Below are 19491 nucleotides of genomic sequence, written 5' to 3' on the forward strand. Positions count from 1 at the left end.
AACCACCACACAACAACAAAAACAAACAAACAAAAAACCCAAAAACCCAAGAAGAATTATATAATCTTTTAATTGCATTGTAATTTCATTGTACACTCTTCAAACAGAAATATCACTTGAAAGACATCCAGTTCCCTTATTTTGTTGCACTGCACGTTATGCAAGTAAGCTGGGGTGGCATACAAAACAAAATCTGGCTTTTCAAATAATTAGTTGAAAGAAGCAAAAATTTAAAACACAGCTGAGAATTCACAGCCACAGAAGAGCTTTGCAAATGACTGGTTAAATACGAAACACAGATGCAAAGGGGGGAGGGGAAGCTGGGGAGGAAGAGGGACAACAAATTTCCAGTTTGAGGCTGAAGTAGGAAAAAACCCCTAACAACTGTACACAAGTCTTAACATGCTCAGTATTTACATTCTGAGCATTACCAATGCTACAGATAAGCAACATACTAAAAAAATAACTTAAAAAAAGCTATACAATTGTAGTTATAAATACTATATCTTTAAAATTGGTTAAGTAGTGTAGGCTAAAAAAAACGTTCACAGTTACTCTGAAGAGAGCTGTATATATATATTGCACAGTAGAAAAGTTCATTCAGTATACCATGTGTAAACAATTTTTATCTTCTTTGGCAATTTCAGGACTTTGAGGAATATTTGCTGTGAGCAAAAGCACTTGGGTACAAGGCACATCAAAAGCTTTTAAAGCTGCAAGATAAATCCTTCTGACACTTTCCAATTAGCACTGTCATTCTCTTTAGAAAAACGTGTACGTTATCAATTCAGAATTACACATTTCTACAAGTATAACTCAGAGGTCTGGTGACAAAAACATCAGCTGTTCTTGGCTGTTATTCTACAGTAACAGACTTGGCCAAATTTCTTGGAAAGTCCACCTAGAATGAAGAGACAGACTTTCAGTATATGACAGAATAATACTGACATTCTGCATTTGACAGTTCATTTAGTGTGCTTTTTTTAGACTTCCTAATGAGTTCTGCTTTATTCTAGACACATTAACACACGCAAGAGACTATAGATCTGCAGATAATGACTCACTGTTGAATTCACCCTTGCCTCCAAAACCCTCCTAACAAATACATTTGTTTTGCGCAGGGTACCTTTCCAAAGCAGTCATCATTGTCAAACTGACACACCTAGCCAGCGACAACAAACTAAGCTGTACAAAGCACTGAACTATTTTAGGTTAAAGAGCAATATCACATTTTAAGACTTAGTTCTCTGAAAAAGTCCTACCTGCACTCTTAACTAATCAAACTAAGCAAACAATCCTTATAATTTTTTTAGAAGGATACCCATTAAAAATATAAAGCTGAAGAATTGGCACTGAAATGCCATCTCTACTACCACAGTCACTATAAGCTCCATTAACTATGATAATAGTTCTTTGTTTGATATGTCATATAACCGCGTCTCTCACTTTACACTGGTAGGAGGAAGTTCAAAACTGCACTAACTGGAGTGCTAAATATAGAAAGCGCTTACATCGTATCCTCTGAGAACAGCCAGGTGGAATGAAAGCAACTGGAGAGGAATAACACTCAAGACTCCTTGAAGGCAGTCAACTGTATGAGGCAGCTCAATGGTTTTGTAGGCAAATTTTGAGCTTTCTGTGTCTTCTTTAGAACACAGAATGATTGGACGACCCTAAAAATAAAATTTTGCAGTGTTAAGTGAAGAGCTGGCTTAGAACTGCTTTGAAATATTGGTTCACAGCATGCCTGTAGTATGTTTGAAGACACTCAGGTAGCTAACAAAGACAATGCCAGTCTTGCATAATGACTTTTGTCATTCACTGTTTTGTGAGACTTGACTGTTTTCACCCTGTAGAGTTTTAACATTATTCCATTTGCTTCAAAACAAACAAAAACCCCAAACAACCCACCCACATGCAATCAGTTTTCACTACTGGTGTTAACCTGTAATGACAGCCTACAATGCAGATATAGCATCTTATTTCTAACTTAATAATTAGTGGGGGGAAAAAAAAAAAAAATCACCAATTCATCCTTTTTCTGAGGCAGTCAGCAGCAATACAACGTGCACAATCTCTTTCCCTATGACACTGTATTAGTTAAACAGCTTACCTGTCGAGCAGTGACCTGTTGCAAGGCATTCTGGCACTTGGTGAAACAAGGATCCTTCATTATCACCATGATAACAGGCATTTGTTTATCTATTAAGGCTAATGGCCCATGTTTCAGCTCACCAGCCAGGATACCTTCAGAATGCATATAGGTGATTTCTTTTATTTTCTAAAAAAAAGCAAATGCCATCAAGTTACTAGAAAATCAGATGAGAAATAAAAGTCACAAGAAGCAAAACACCAAGGCTGTACATCTGCCACTTAAATACAGACATACGGTATCAAGTTGGTATTTTCAACGATCAGTTAATAGTGAAAACAGACAAGCTTGTCTGCTGGGATTTCCAGCAGGCTGCTGGTAGAAGCAGAGCTTGCCCATGCACATGCATTTGCAGATAAAGAAAAGGAGTAAATCAACAGGAACTTTAAGCACCAAACACCCAGCACAACCTTGACTAACGCAGTCTACCTTTAACATTTCAAACTTCTGAGAGATGGGTATGCATCCATTCCACCAAAATGTTCATAACAATTTATGCATTTCCTGCATGAGCATCTCATCTGAACATCAGCACACTGTGTTTTTCTGATGTTATTTTCAAATGGGTCAGCATTTTAAATTGGTTGGTTGGTTTTTAAATAGACTCATTAAACACTGCATTTATTATGTGAAAGAAACAAGAAACTGGTATCTTACCCAGGTTCACCTTATGTGTGTGTTCAATCCAACAGGACTAAATGCTCTCAGTTAGAGATAGCAGTTTTATTGCAGCAGAATTAAGTTGTAATGAAATATTAGAAATATTGTTGCAGAAGCCACAAAAGCTCATTTTAAATAACATCCAGCAATATTGAGAGGTTCCTACCAGAGCTCCTTCCAGACAAGTGGCATAATTATATCCACGACCCATAACCAGCAGTGATCTTTGTCTGTACAGTTCAAGAGCCAAATCATGTATCTTCTCATCCAAGGACAAGACTTCTTTAATCATCTCTATTGGGGAACACAAAAATCACATATAAAAAACTTTTTAATTGGAAAAAATAGTTTGCTTGTAGTAGGATGTTCTAATGATCTATTGGAACAAATACACTTAATTTAATTCAACTATTAACTTTTCATCTTTACTGCAGTTTAACGATATTTTCTCCAGCCTTATTTACAGTAACAAATATAAAGCACCCATTGGTTTAAGCAGTGCTCATATATCCCATTTGTATTTCAAAGGAAGTTGTGATATATTTCTCAAGTTGTAATAATATTTCTCATACAAAACCACCTTATTGTAATTAGAAAACCTAACCCATGAAAATTCTGATCTTCCTGCCAAGTTCCTTGGAAGGGCACTTGTAAAATTGGCAATTAGTGCAGAAACTAATAGTCCATTTTTCTTATATTGTCTACCTTTCAGGAGGAGGGGGAGACCGAAACTTAAATAAGAAAGAAACATCCCAAGTAGTATTTTATATTGCCCATTAAACAACATCCTCTAGCCCTCCTCAAACCCAAAACGTCAATATACCTGGCAATGATTTCAGTCCACTAATGATTTCCTGTCTCCTTTTCTGCAAGGAAATTCTGTCTTCAGACATCATTAGGCCAAACATTACAAGAGACACGAATTGGCTGGTGTAAGCCTGCAGACAAAACAAAACATTTAGAGCTAAGTCTGCAGAGAGTTTGTATGATCTCAGTCTGAAGTGCTACAATTAAAATTTTAATTGGATTCCACAGGTGTGAAGTATTGTTGTGGTTTAACCCCAGCCAGCAACTATGAACCACACAGCCGCTCACTCACTCCCCCCCCAGTGGGGTGGGGGAGAGAATTGGAAGGGTGAAAGTCAGACAGCTCCTGGGTTGAGATAAGAACAGTTTAATAATTGAAGTAAAATGAAATAGAATGATAGTAGTAGTAGTAATAATATAATACAATAATAATGTACCAAGCAAGTGATACACGACACAATTGCTCACCACCCCCTGACTGATGCCCAGCCTGTTCCCGAGCAGCAATCCCTTCCCCCCCGGCCAACTCGCCCCAGTTATATACTGAGCATGACGTCATACGGTGTGGAATAGCCCTGTGGCCAGTCTGGGTCAGCCCCCCTGGCTGTGCCCCCTCCCAGCTTCTTGTGCGCCAGGCAGAGCATGGGAAGCTGAAAAGTCCTTGACTGGTGTAAGCACTACTTAGCAACAACTAAAACATCAGTGTGTTATCAACATTATTCTCATACTAAATCCAAAACACAACACTATACCAGCTACTAAGAAGAAAATTAACTCTATCCCAGCTGAAACCAGGACAAGTATGAAAGTCAAACACTGAACAGCAATTACCTTTGTGCTTGCCACACCTATCTCAGGTCCTGCATTGATATGTACACCACAGTCAGTCTCCCTGGATATTGAGCTTCCAACTGTGTTTGTTATGCCAACTGTTAGAGCACGACGTTCCTTACAATACCTCAAGGCCATAAGTGTATCTGCAGTTTCACCTGGAAAACATTTACATCTTGACTTCAGGTTGACAGGGGATAGTAATGATTCCTGAAAAGCATAAAATTCTACACAAGTGTGTTCTAAATAACTGCATCCACACGCACACAATGCAAAATGCAACTGAAAACAATCTTTCAGCATTCACTCATTGTCCGTATATTTGAATCAAGTCTGAAAGAAACTTTCATTCAAGACAAATCTGGCCCATTAGCCATCATCCTCCTGTGCAACATGCAGAAAGTAGTAAGTCATTGGCTTTTTTTAAACTTTTCTACAGTTTTCACTCAACTGAAGACAAACAGTAAATGCAGCTCACCTGACTGACTTATAAAAAAGCACACATCATCTCTGAATACAGGCGTGTTTCTATCCAGGAAGTCACTAGCAAGTTCCACCATCACTGGTAATTCAGTTAATTCTTCCAATACTTGTCGAGTCTGTATTCAAGCAGCACACAATATTTGTTAATACTGCCACCCATAAAAGTCTTGACATCTTAAGAGTCAGAGATAATCTAAACAGATTCTTATTACAAAAATTGATAATCACAGCTCACCAGAGCTTTAAAAACCAAGGTGAAAAAAGTTAATTTCTAGCATGGTAAGTAACAGCACTGGTGCATTAATAAAGAATGTGGCACAAAGGAAAACTAAATGAAAGGGCGAGACCCCTCAATGAAAGGCAAAGTTTGAGATACAGAAGAAAAAGCACATGAAGAGCTGTTGTCTAAAAACCTAGCAACTAGGAGTTACATATGCATTTCAGCTAAGTCTGAACATACGGCTACTGCGGCGTGGTAACTGGTCCCACAGCCAATAATGATCAGTCTTCGGCATCTTCTGATTTCTTTCAGATGATCCTTCAGCCCCCCCAGCAGAACTGTAAGCAAACAAACAAAAAAGCATGTATCAACTAGGAAATAAAATACACCATTGATACGTTCAAAATTTGCACACAGTGCAGCTTGAACACCTGTTCTGAGTTACCTGTGCTGCTCTCAAAATTCACCCTGCCTCTCATCGTATTGACAACTGATTCCGGTTGTTCAAAAATTTCCTTTTGCATGAATGCACTGAAGTTACCTGTTTAGAAAAACATTACACAGTAATGCTTAGGTACATGGTTTGTTATTTGAAGTCTATTACGGTTACAAAGAGAACTTTTAAGATGACCTGTGGTAGCAACCTAAATTAAGTTGACTGTTTGCTTAAACAAAAGCTTAGGAATAAGTGAGAAGAAAGAAGGGATTGGTAGTTCTCTGTATTAGGTTGGTTTCATTTCCCAACAGTGACATGGTAACTGAATTCCTTTAAAAAGAAACTTCTCTATTCCACTTCAGTTCTTAGTTTACAGTCAAAGTTTGCCAACAACTACAACAACGTGTTAATATTAGTTATATTTTCACCAAATATTGAGGTGAATAGAAGTATCTAGGACTTTTCCAAGGCTAAAAATGGGTGGGGTCCCATACCACCTCATCTTCCCTTGGTCTTAAAGCTTGGAATTGTCAGCTCCCAGTACAAACAGCCTAAATATCAGGTCATTTTCACAACAAATTAGCAGTTTTCTGCTACACAAACAGTCAGTAACTATCTGTCTTTGATGATACTCATTCACAGACGTTTCAACCCACCCTTCATGATTTGCTGCAATTCCATCTGCAAGGTTTGGATGGCCCGGGAAGGATCATCACTAGCTGAACGCTCGAGACGGTGAATTGAAAGCTTCCCATCAGTTACTGCTGCAATGTCATCATCTTCTAAGAAAATTACTCTGTTGGTGTGCTCAATGATAGCACTACAGAAAAAAACAGAAGCAAGACAAACCTGACGTGTCAGTAAGAGTTGGTAGCAGCGCTCCTCAAAGCAATTAAATATGCCACACAGCACTTCCAGCCCCCCTTCTATTTTCCTGTTGGACATAGCTACAGATAGAGCCATCTTAAAGGAAATGGCTCCATCTGCTGCTCCTCCTGCACTCTCACAGAAGCCTGGAGCAGAAGGTTTGGGACCCATGGCATCTTGCATCGGCAAGTTCCTGCTGATCTGATCTTGCCTCCCAGGGTCTCTGATGGACTCCTAAGGTCAGGATCTTGTTTCCAAGAGAGGCAAATATGTACCTGATGTCCAGGTTCCTGCTAAGTTTGAAATGACACCACTATTTCCTCCTCTGATAGCTAGATTAAAATGCCAAAACCCAGACTCACCTACAGTCTGCCCAAATACTGGGCTGATAATGTCTATTTGTACCCAACTTACCTGCCTACACTGGATTTATTTTACATAGAGGTTAGTAATTGGCAGATATTTACAGTTCAAATGCTGATGTCAAGCCTCCACATTTTTCAAGTACCTTAGCCTGTGGCCTTTACGAAGTTACCTGGATTAGAAGCTGTCCTATCAGAAGACAATTGTACAGCAGCAAGATAACGTAAGATTTCTAGAGCTACCTCATTTGTAGACAAAAGAAGTATTTTGAGAAGCATTTAAGTACTTTCACTACCTTGCATCTGAAGCAAAGAAAAATTCTACTGCCTTATCCCCAACTGCATGAAGGCAGGTAGAGCTGTCCAGCCTTTTCATTCGTGAATTGCATATGTTCTTCACATTTTCAATGTTGCCTATTAAAGAAATGAGACACTTTAAATGCAAAAATAGATGTATTCAAGTTAGAGATTACAGACTACACAGGTTCAAGGTATCACAGTTATGTAAGTATTTTGGGGGGATGGGACTTTTACATGAACTATGCATTCAGTAGTATAAAAATAGAATATCTTCAGCTAAGAAGCTATTGGGGACATCAGCTGGTAGTTTTATAGTACAAAGACCAATTAACCTAATTTCTAATCGTAAAGTAACAATAATTTTAGCTCTTAAAAATAATGTAATTGGATTTATCAACTTACACGTTCTATATAAAACAGGAATCTGTTCAGTGGAGAGCTTGTACTTGCTCCTAACCCCAATGAGCAAAGGACTCCCTCTCCTACAAAGGGAAAACATGCAAGTTTATAAACAGAAAGGTGCATAAAAAGAAGTCAAAGGACATCTGTGAAGTTGAAAGACAATATCCTACCTTCCTAAATAGAAAGATCCGCCTCAACCCTGATCCTGAAGCTATTACATGGCAGGAGTTACATAAACTTGGTTTGTTTCTGTAAGGTTCGCCAAATATTATATGAATAAGCACCATATGCGTTGGTGATTGTTTCCCCATGAACTACACTCAGGTAGAGGAAAATGTATATGAACTAGTTGTTTTCCTTCACAAAATAGCTTACCACAGGCACCAATTTGAATACTGTTTTTAAACAAAGCTTTCTCTGCCTCTGAAGTGAGCCAGCAATAAACTCCAGTGCTCTTTACTATTGAAATACGGTTCCACCCTTTACCCTTTTAAACTCAGAAATGTCAACTGCACCGCTGAAACTGCAGAATATTAAGATCATTGTTAAAATTATTATATTTAATTTTATAAGCCATATTGAAGAGCTTATTAAAAAAAAAAAAAATCTCACAGGAATAAAAGAGTAATTCACTCCCCCAACACCTCAGATTACAAGTTTAGCTTCTCTTAATCACCTTACTCCTAAAAACCCAAACCTGAACCACTTATAGAATAGTTCATTTCAGAAGATGTTCTCCAGTTAGAGTGATGGTACAGCTGGCTTTTTCACAATTTTAATATAGTCCTACTTTAGACCACAGGACCAATGGGCTTTTTGGTTGTAGGATGAAACAGTCTTTATTCCCACTGCTACTTCACTTGCTACTTTAATATCTTGACATTTCCTGAAAGTTGTTTTCCAAGTCATAAACAAAAGTAGAACTTATATAGAAAAAAACTCATAAATGCTATGAGAGCTATAGAACACTATTTGTATAACCTATTAGAATGATGGTTTTTTAGACAACCTGAACATACTTCTCTCGGTCTTTATTCAATGTGAAGTAAAACTGAACCATACCCTTTCCCTCCCCTTTTTGATATAGGAGAAATGTTATCAAACTTTTAATACAACTTTAGAAACGGAAGATAAGCTGAGCTTCTTTAATCGACACGCTGTAACAGATAAAAGGACAGACTATGGGAATGAGTTTGTCAGTGGTACATTCTTCTGAGTGTCATTTGGCCGGTCTCCTACCAAAAGCATATTTGCATGAAGCAAGAAAACACCATCTGATTACTTTTCACTACAGTCTTTGCATCCTCAAAAAGTGAGTAGTCACATCTAATTTATTAAACAAAATCAAGTTAAAGACTATAGAGAATCAACACAAGCCTCTGGTAATTCTGTGACCTGCAGTCAGAACAGTTCAAATTAAGTTATATTCAACAGTCAGTTGAAGATGCTCAGCAGAGCTTTCCTGCCCTTCATAAGGATTCCACTAGTGCAGCTATATAACTTCTGAGTTTTGGTTAATTAAGCACTTTAAACATCAGTATTCTAGGGGTTGGTTTGTTTGGTGGTGTTTTTTTTTAAAGAAACGTTAGCATTTTTTTTAAGCTAAAAAAGCATGAATTATGTGTAAAATGGACTTTTACTAACCTGGTAGCAACAGCTTCACCTGGGTAATGGATGCTCTTGAAAACCAATGCAAAAGCACCTTCCTGGAAACCATGCAAACAGAAAAGAAAAAAAAAAATCCTCAAAGACTTATCTCAATTAGTTGCATCTCATTGAACTGGGGCCTCTCTTCCTGCGGAGGCTGTAAAGGAAAGCTCTTTACTACTATCAGGAATCTCTTCCTGGAGGGCAGAGTGGACCTTTAAAGGAATTGGTCACGGAGCAGAACAAGCTAACATGCAAGTAACAGTGCAACAGCTGAAAGATCAGGAAGTGAGCACTTAGCCTCTCTTTATAAATAAAAACAATACCTTCCAATGCAAGGGTTAAGAAAATCTCTGAGATGTTACTCATAATCAACATGAAGACTGCTAGACATTTACTTTTAGTAATACTCTGAATAAGAATGTGCATGTAGCTGCATTTTATCATGCATTTTCAGCTAAAATTTTTTAGAGTTACTAATTCTAGTTTAAGCAGCAAATTCTCACTGAAGTATCTCCAAAAAATACCTTCACTAAAAAGAAAAAAACAAAATCCACAACAGAAGAACAAAAACAGGAACACACAATCAACCACTATAGTATTAACACAGCTTGCAACTTGAGGAGTATTCCAAAAACAGGAGCAAACACACACACACCCCCACCCCACCCCCACCCCCAAACAGAGGAGAGATGGAAACATTCAGTCCTCTCACAGGGACTCCAGTCTGAGACTACTCTGCTCTTCTTCTGCAGTCAGGTGAAGTCACCCTTCCCCTCAACTAGGTGGCTGCACCACTATTCCCTCTTGTCCCATACAGGCCTTTACTTCGTGTGTATTCCAGCCCTGCTCTAGGGGAATCCTCCTGAGCTGCTTTAGAGAGGAGAAAGGGGAGGTGAAAAAAGTGTAAGAATCTGCAGGAAGGGGAGGGAAAACATCTGCCCAGAGACTTGGGGAGGAAACAAAGCAAGCTTTCTCCAAGTTTGCAATGCATCTATCGAAGTTTTTAAGCATTCACATACTAAACAGTAGATTCCCACTTCAACGTTTGGGAACCAGCTACACCATCAATCAGTACAGCTTGTTAGATCTACTTCCAAATATGGGAGCCAAGGCATACTACCAGACAAATTTGAATCGCCACAGTGTTTTAACATGATCAGAATAGCCTTTAAGAACACACTGCCCTTTATGAGATATTTCAATCTCCAGAGGCTCCTACAGCCAAGCTGCTTCATTAAAAAACTGATAACCTCTTGCTTTAAAAAAAAAAGCACAAACAAAAAACCCATTGCTAACACAATTTAAAAATTTACCATTGAAAAGCCATGGAAGCTTCCAAAATTTTAATCTAATTTCTTGGTCTATTAAGCATTGTTTAGAGGCCAAAAAGGGTTATTTGCAGCACCTTCTACAGACTCCTGCAGAGGATCTAAATGCATGAATGCGGAATACTAAGGAACCCCACAAATAGCTTATACAGTAGTACAGGAAAAAAGGAACTGCCCACTTACCAACTGTTGAATAACTCTTTCCACCAAAGCTGAAAAACTGGTGTCTTCGCTCTCTCTGTTGTCATACATGTATTTGATCAATTTGGGGATCGTTTCTGTATCTGTTTCAGATTCAAATTCATAGCCTTTGCTCTCCTGAAATATCATATAGAAAAGTAAAAAGTGTTTTAATCCTCAGGCAAGTAAACACTGAAGGGCCTTTCCACTGTCTCCCACCAGAAGCTGCACAGTAGGACAGACTGCTTGGAGCACTGCACTGGACTAGTGGATATATATCACTACAGACAAAATATAAAGACTTATCCTGTTATAGCTTACTCTTTCAGAAATACTGTAATAAGACATGTAGTAAGACTTGCTTAGCATCTGTCAAGCAACAAGAGACAGGAGAGAGCCACTCCACACACCTGCTCACACAATTTGAGCGCAAATTGCTACTCTACTCAAAGTACTTTGCATTTAGGATTACAAGAACATATTGCACTTCACCAGCTCCCACATACCTTTATTAGACAGACTCCTTCACGTTACTATTTTATAGACAATATCAAGAAACTTGAATTCAGATTCCAACTAAGTCATGAAAGATGTGACAGTAGTTGATGGGGCATTTACTTTCTAGTTTTAGAATCAAGTTGCCACTGACTCACCAGAAATTTTCTCAGGTCCTTATAATTTGTGATGATTCCATTATGGATAACAACAAATTCTAAAAGGAAAAAATATATATACATCAGTAATGGAAAATTAAGATATTTAACTCAGACCACAAAATTAGAGGGGAAAAAAAGGCTTAGAAGTACACTAGAAACTACCTGCTACAGCTTTCAGACATACAGTTTATCATAACATGGCCAACAGAAAGCAGAAGCTTACAAATGCTGAAGGCATATGACGGTTGCTCCAAATCAAGACAGTTTTAAACTACACCCCATAGAACAGCACCAAGCCATCTCAAGTGAAAAATTGTATGAAATCTCCCTTTTCCAGTCCAGACAATATTGATGCACTTACATTTTCTGAGTCTTACCTTTTAAAACAAGAATGTTGTCCTTTGACTAACTTGCACCAATTTTCAGAAAACAGATGTCATTAATCTTTTGCAGCATTTCTTTAGCCTCAGAAGAGGCTATTTTATTGTAAAAGTGTCTAACCTCGATAGAATAGCAACAGCTTAGCCCTAGTATACAAAATAGATACCATAACGCTAAGTAAGAAGAGAGTACATATGTACTCTATGGGTTCAACCATTTCAGATTCATACAGTGCCAGAGTGCCGCAGAGACTACATACCATTCCTTTTATCTGATCTCTGAGGGTGACTGTTTATTGCACTTGGTACTCCATGGGTCGCCCAGCGGGTATGAGCAATTCCAAAATGTGTTTCAAAATCTGCTTTTGAATCCAGGTCATCTTGTTCTACACACAAGAAATTCAGTTTACTGAATATTTAAAGTTGAGTCTCTCTCTCACACACACACAACTAGTAAAACACTAAGAGAATTCCTACAGGCAAAAAATCTAAAAGTTACCTTCTGGCTTTCTTTTAAACCATTTGCTTTCTTGACATTACACTTCAGGTACTGTGATTAAAACTTTGTTTGCCGAGACTTGAGCATTTTCAGCCAATACTAACAGCTAGGCTAACAGACCACATTACTACAAAATATAATGTAAACATTAAAACACAACTTCAGTTCTTCACAGATGGAAGCACTGCATAAAGCAGATTGTGGTGACAGACAGATGCTTAAATGCTCGTAAATTCTGTCGGAGTCCACATTCCGACGTTTCAGCTACCAAGCACAGAAATCATCCCAGTAAAGCACCAAGGGAGCCCAGGTCTTGAACAAAGAAGCAACTAAAAGAGGGGAGAGTAAACTGATAATTTCACAACACTAGACCTAAAGATCAAATTGCTTTTCAAGTGCAGATCTGAGGGGCACAAACAATTTAACTGCCATTGGATTACACAATGCAGTTATTTCTGGTACCAAATCATAACTAATTTCATGGTCTGACTTTCTGCTGAGATGCAGACATTATCTGACTGGGAGGCCAAAGTAAAGGGGTAATTTTTAAGACACCTACTGTACAACTCTTCTTCCAGGGCCTTTACTTTTCCTCTTTTCTTAACTAGTTTGATGAACCTTTCTTTATCTTCATTATTATTTCCATCAATTGCCACTCCTACAGTACAAGACACAGTCACAAGTGTTATTTAAACCATTATTTGTTTTATTTATATTATTTAACTGTTAAACCACTGGATGAAAAAAAGGCTGAGAAAATACAGACAAGCACACACTAGCAAAACAATTATTTTAAAATTATCCTGCAATGGGATATACTTGAAGTCTGTCACCAGACCTGTATATGTTCAAATCAAACTAGATGAAGTCTATATCCACTGCACAGATGAAAATAGACATGAGCCATCTCAAATTTTCCTTGAGGACAGACTGATATATTTTGCCCAATGAAATTAGCCAACTTAAATTTAAAGACAAGTTTAATCTTCTTCATCCTTTCACTGGGACTCACATGCACAAAAAAGGCTGAGGCACCAACTACATGACCCTGTACGAAGGTCGTCTTCCTCACATACTGATTGCTTTGCTTACGTCTACTAAACCTCAACCACCATCTGATTACAGAGCTAAACACCCAATTTAAATTCTGGAGAAAAGTTGAAGAAGAAAATCCTGTAATCGAGGTAATTCGTCCTTATCTTTCAATCTCCATGACAAAAAAAAAAAAAAAAAAAAAGAAAGAAAAAAAAAGAGAAACCCAATACACGGACATTGAAAAGACCCAAAAAGTCACATAGGTTGCTACTGGTTGCCAAAATTAATTTGTGGAGTTACTTTACATACCTGCAGAGTCATACCCTCTGTATTCCAGTCTCTGTAATCCTTTTATCAGGGTTTCAAATATTTCCTTCCGAGTCCGAGGCACTCTGTAGTTTAGATAAGCAAAAATTCCTGTTTAAAGAGAAAAGGGGAAGGGAAGAAAGAAAACCAAAGATTTTTTTAGAGTTCGTATCCCTTCAGAGTCAATATAAAACCCTTTAAAACTAGCATAACAGGGAGGTCGTAGGGGTACCCCACCTCGCATTTAGCACAGTTCTTCCTGTTACCCACTAAGAGTTAAACAGTTGAGAGAGCTTAAAAAAATTTCTACTTTTCATGAAAACCGCAGCTGAAAATGGTAACATTGTGATCTATTTCATATCCAGATCTAAAACTAGACATTCAAAGAAGGAATATATTCATCAGTACTAACACAAGGAGACTTTTGTAATCAAAGTCATGGCCTTAAATACCCACGGGTAGGTACTAGGCACAACATCTATTTCTGAAAGGCTCCAGCTTAATCCTGCACACAACAGTCACTTCAGCAGGAACAGAATAGAGCAGAAAACATAAAGAAAGGGCAAAAGTCAAAAGGATAGGACAACAAAGGAAAGAAACAGAAGATATAAAAACAGGGTCACCCAAAAAACAAGCATTCACCCTTTGTGGTGCCTCAACACAATGCTGCCTGCCAAACCCAGCTTGACAGAGACATAAGATCCATTTGCTTGCCCCGTGTTACTCAGGTCAATTCTGACAGAGGCTTCCTAAGAAAGACGTGAACTCACTCCTTGCCTACTCAGCAAACAGGGCCTGGAAGAGTCTGCAAGTCTGATCCCTCTTCTCTTGAATAGATCAGTCATCAACCAAGAAGTGGCTTTTTTAATTTTTTGGGTTGGTTCTCCCCCTCCACACAAATTTTTTTTTTTGGAAGGTAAAAGTACACAAGCATTTTTTCATCAAAATGAGTTTGGGGGATGTTCTATCTTTAGAAAAGGTGTAAGGTCACCTCCAAAGGAAAACACAACCATTCCTTTTCTCTGCCTACTGCTCTTCCTGGGACTTCTGCATTTATAAGGATAGATTAGGCTCTTTTATTAACTCTTGCAAATCTGTACCCCAATAAAACAGAAACGTCTAACTTCACTGTTTCAACAGTTTCTCCAAGCAACAAGTCAGGACTGGAGACTACAACTAGCAAAAACCACACTTTCAGAGCTCAACAGATAAGCAGTTCAGACAAGCAAGTGTTTTAAATAGAGAAAGCCTTTGTTTGAAATTTAACACCCTCTTCCCCTTCAATTAAGGCTTTTGAACTGTAAATGGCTGTAGTGAAGCTGTTATAATGATACACCAATAAATCTCCCTCATAAATATTGTTGTGAATTCGGTTACTCCACTGGTTTTAAGCCATTAATACTGTTGATTCGACAGTGAGACTAAGAGACTATTACATTGGTCTCTGAATTTATCTTAGAAGGATTAAAGGGTGGAAAATGCTTTTTTGCTACAGAAGTGGGATTTCTGAGGAGCCCAGCCTAATTATTTCTAGAATGTCCAACATTAACAGAGATATTAAGACAACAGTTGCTTTTAAAGAGGTATTTGGGAATTTGAACAGCTAAATACTGTTTTTTATGGATGCTTTGAAAAACAATGCCTCCAGTTATATACAGGCACCTTAGACTGAGAGCTTGTTGATCATTTTTCCAGACAGATATTTACCATTCTCTGGCACTAACCACGAACCTCAAGAGCAGCATTCTTCAATTTCTTCAATACAAATTTCTCAACATCATTCCAAAACATTGCTACACACCTCATTTCAGATTCAGTTCTACTTTCTAGGCCAGATTTCACAATGTCTTTAAGATGCATCAGCCTTATATGTTCCATGTGGCATCTTTGGCTACACCAAGCTCCAGGAAAAACCTTCCTTCGGGACCGTCCTTACAATGCTACCACTGTGCTGCAATTGTTAAAAAGATCCTTGTTTCCAGGGAACTGTAGCTGTGCTTCCACACATGTGAATTAGAAGACGCAGAAGTCACCAGAGGCCATTTATAATGAAACCAATAGATGCAGCCTGACTTCTCAAGGAATATATTATAAACTCTTTTGGTTAAAGGAAATAAATCTTACTCTCAGCACCGCTTCTCTAGTACTTTTCTGTTTCATGATTTACCCACTTGCATATTTTCTTCCCTACTCAGTCATCACTTTGGCTAGATTTAAAGCACATTGCTCAACTCATGTAGAAACAACTTTTGATAAAGACTTCGTGTAGCTTAATTCCTTCTGGAAGCAAACCAATATGACCAAATCTTAGCTGAATCATATTCATGATAAGAGGTTTGTGATGCTCACAAGTTACTTTATAATGGCCTCCCCAAGCTATTAGATGCAATTTCCAGAGCTTGCATCTCTCCTCCCCAGTGAAGACTCAAGTACTCTCTAAGCCAATGCAATACTGAAGCGATATGTATCAAGTAAGGTAATGTTTGTCAGCACAACATAAGCAATGAAATACTTTCCTAAGTCATACATATAAACATAGAATCCAATGAAAGCATTTAAGAGTATTTTACTAGGGCATTGCTCTCCTGACCTGAATGCTAGATCTAGTTTTAACTTTCCATAATTACAGAGTTTGCATAGAAGCATGAACTAGGTCAGTCATGTATGGCTTACCTTTAGAATCACATACTCAAAACAGAAAAAGAAGGTTGTTAAAACGTTACTAAAACAGCTTTAATCAGGTGCAGACACTGAAAGCAAGGCTCTCCCTTTACATGCATATCAAGACTTTAGAGTTTCCCCTTTCCCTTTCAGGACTGCAAGCAGAGCGTCAAGAAGAGGAAAAGTTCTTTGAGTATTTTTTTGTGGGAAAAACCCACAAGAACTCTTGCAATTGCAAGACTTCACCAAAATCAAGAAGGGGGCAGCCTACACTTGAAGTCTGAACAAAATTAATGATTTTTTTTAAAACTAAAAGGATGCCTCTACTGGGGCAAGCACATTGTTGATGCCAGAACCTTAGCTCTGAGAAAGTCCCAGTCTTAACTTCATATCCTGATGAAACTAATTTTGATTTAAAATAGGTAGATCATCAGTTTAAGAGCACCTTACCTGTTGTTTAAACCCTGCATACTTTTGCTATACTGTCTTCTTACATATGAGTGTGATAACATCTCAACTTTGTTTCCTAAAGAGGATGTTTATGAAGAAAACAATGGGTTTAAATCTTAATGTGCTACCTGAAGTCAAAGAAAACACAACAGGATATATTTTTAACACTCAAACCTGGAAAGATAAGCAAAAGTAAAAACAAACAAACAAAAAAAGTAATTTAGAAATTGTCAGCTGCAACCTCAAGAACTCCTGCACTTCCTACAGCAGATCAGCATAGCAAGAACATATGGGACATCTTTCATGATAACAAATGTCACGTAAAAGGTCTCCAAATGTTGATGGGAAGAAAACCAGTACCGCTCTCACTGCACTTCATGAACTGCTGCTCTCTTTGCCATTTCATACTGAGTCAGTTACCCTACCCCAAGCTAGATGTTTTACCAAACTCATTTAACACTGTTAACACCCTAATTTCCCAATCAATATACAGCCCAGATAGGCTAAGTTTTTGATATTACCATTATATGTCTCATGGCTTAGTGCTTGCCACCAATACCTTTGTTTTGCTTAGGCACTGAGCCAAGTCTCTCACCTGAAAGGGTTTTGTTTAGAAGACACCAAGTTTGTTTCATGATAAGGACCTGAGAGTCACCTAAGAGCTCAAACAATATCACCTCGTGTTTCCATTCAAGTGAAAGACACTCGCTAGACTCCTTAGTCTTTCTGAGGTTACATTTAAAGAGGATGTAGAGGCAGGGAAAAGATATCTAGCTCAGAAAATACATTTTTGGGAGCTGTAACCACTCTCTTTCAGTCTGCATCTCACAAAAAGAGGTTTTGTTCACGATGGCTAAGAAGTACAAGCGTAAATTTTTCTGCTTTCAACAAAAGTATCCTTCCAGACTTGAGAGGAGGTTTCAGTGAAGGAATAGGTGAAGTTTCACTAAAGCGCATTGCATTAGCAGCTTCTGAACCCGCACTTTGATTTTAATCTGGTCCAAAGCATATCTAAGCAATTGTACAGATGATGTAGGTATTATCTTCACCACTCATCTTTATTAGATAAAGGAAGGTGAATAAACTCGCATCAGCTAAGAATTAAGCTCCTTCACAGCCTTTGTTTGAAAACCACACACTCTTCCTCTCGCCGCAGCTGGGAAGTGAGTCACAGCTAATCCCCAGTCCGGGGCTAGGACAGACAGAGCCAAGCGCACGAAGCAGCCTGTGCATCAGCCAAAGCAGTGATGCACAGAGGCATCTGGACCAGGGGCAGAGGTTAACAACGCAGCCAAGATACCCCCAGAGCTGCCAGGCGGTGGAAACGGGACGTGTTCGCATCACAAGACCTAGAGACAAGCCGCCGGACACGGAGGAGACAGAGAGGCGAGGCTGTGGGGAACGGAGAGGCCATCTCCTTTCCACGGAAGTAGGGTGAGGACGGAGGAGCTATACCTTTACCTGCCATCCCCGCGGGAGCCCGTCACTCCCCCTCCCCACCCCACAAAATGGATGCAGCGGAGCCAGCCCCGAACGGACGGCGGGCTGCCGCAGCCCCAGGACCCGCTGTCACTGCCCCACGCCCCGCAGTTCAGGGACAAAGCAGCGCTTGTCCCGCACCCCAGCAGAAGAGGCGGCCGGACCCCGGCACAGCCCGCTTCGTCCGCGGGCACGTCGCTCCTACCAGCGACCCCCGGCCCCCAGCTCCGTCCCGCCCAGAGGGCGAAGGGCTGCGGCGGGCCCGAGCTGTCCCCGGCCCCTGACGGCCGGCGAGGGGCGGCGGCGGCAGCCCCGTCACTCACCGCACATGGTCGCGCCGCACGGCCCTTCCCGCTGCCAGGAAACGCGACTCCCGCCACACAGCCTCGCTCGGGCACGGCCGCCGCCGGCTCTTATAGTGCGGCCGGGTCGGCCCCTGCCTCCCTGCTCATTGGCCGGGGAGCGGGCGCTGGGGCCGCTCCGCCCGGGGCCCCGAGCGGGTGCGCGGCGGGGGCTGAGCCCCGGCGCGGAGGCGGCCCGGGGGCGGGGGGCCGCGGCGGTTCGCGCCCTGCCCCCGGCCCAGCCCTGCGGCCGCGCACGCTTGCCCGGCCCGGCTCGGCTCGGCTCTGCCAGGGGCCGCTGAGGGCTGTGGCGAGTGGCGGGGTCTCCTGGGCTCCGCCCACGGAGGAGACCGGGCGGGAGGCGAAGCGGTCCGTCCTGTCAGGGCGACATGGCCGGGCCCGAGGCGGAGGGGCAGGGCAGCCCCTCTCCGAGCTCGGCGGGGAAGGTGTCCCCCGTTTTCCAGCCTTTTCGGCCACAAGCGTTTAGAAGCAGACACTCAGCAGCCAGCTTCATCTGCACGGGCAGGAGCGAGGTCACCTGCGTTCGTGCTCAGCTGAGCAAGGGCCAAAGGCGAGGGCCATTGGGCTCCGCCTGAGGGAGAGCCTTTCCCTGCCGTAGCAGACTGAATGGTCAGTCTGTGTGGTCTTCTCCATTTACTTGGCAAGAAAGGAACTGCAGATCGGCTCCAGGAGCTCCTCCAGCCTCTCCTTTCCCGGGCTGGGCTCTCTTCTGGGGGCAGACGCCATGGGGGTGAGGAAGGCCACAGGCCCTGGCCCAGCCGGCATCGTCTGCAGGGCGCACCTCAGCCCGCGCAAGTTCAGTCCTGCAGACGTGACCCGTGCAGCAGGACCGAGCTTTATCTTCTAAAGAAACTTGTGATCTCTTATCTCAGGGGGCCTCCTCCAAGCAAAGGAAACAGTGATTTAAAGCGAGTGCCTTGCAGCGTGCTTGGCTGCATTCACAGAAGTAGCTCAAGCTGCTATTGGAACAAACGTTTTTTAAAAA

The 19491-nt window shown here is 40.7% G+C and overlaps 1 protein-coding gene across 2 annotated transcripts; it reads right to left on the reverse strand.

The window, feature by feature from the left end:
- Positions 1-46: 46 nt before the first annotated feature.
- Positions 47-18634, reverse strand: GFPT2 (glutamine--fructose-6-phosphate transaminase 2). 2 transcript variants are annotated; one of them, XM_087753870.1, is made up of 19 exons: positions 18468-18633; positions 13558-13665; positions 12773-12871; positions 11975-12100; positions 11332-11390; positions 10682-10816; positions 9165-9226; positions 7521-7600; positions 7115-7232; positions 6246-6409; positions 5599-5694; positions 5394-5491; positions 4929-5049; positions 4451-4608; positions 3636-3750; positions 2979-3106; positions 2114-2281; positions 1512-1673; positions 47-901 (listed from the first exon to the last, which is right to left on the reverse strand). In XM_087753870.1, the coding sequence occupies exons 1-19, from the start codon at positions 18472-18474 to the stop codon at positions 857-859; spliced, it is 2049 nt and encodes a 682-aa protein (XP_087609996.1). In that variant the 5' UTR covers positions 18475-18633; the 3' UTR covers positions 47-856. The 2 variants fall into 2 exon arrangements, with proteins under 2 accessions (XP_087609996.1, XP_087609997.1); XM_087753871.1 differs by lacking the exon at positions 12773-12871 and having other exon boundaries at positions 18468-18634.
- Between the last annotated feature and the right edge of the window lie 857 nt (positions 18635-19491).

This window comes from Nipponia nippon, unplaced genomic scaffold (genome assembly GCF_047370975.1).
Source record: "Nipponia nippon isolate SJK-2023a ecotype South Korea unplaced genomic scaffold, ASM4737097v1 scaffold_17, whole genome shotgun sequence".
Taxonomy (NCBI): Eukaryota; Metazoa; Chordata; class Aves; order Pelecaniformes; family Threskiornithidae; genus Nipponia; species Nipponia nippon.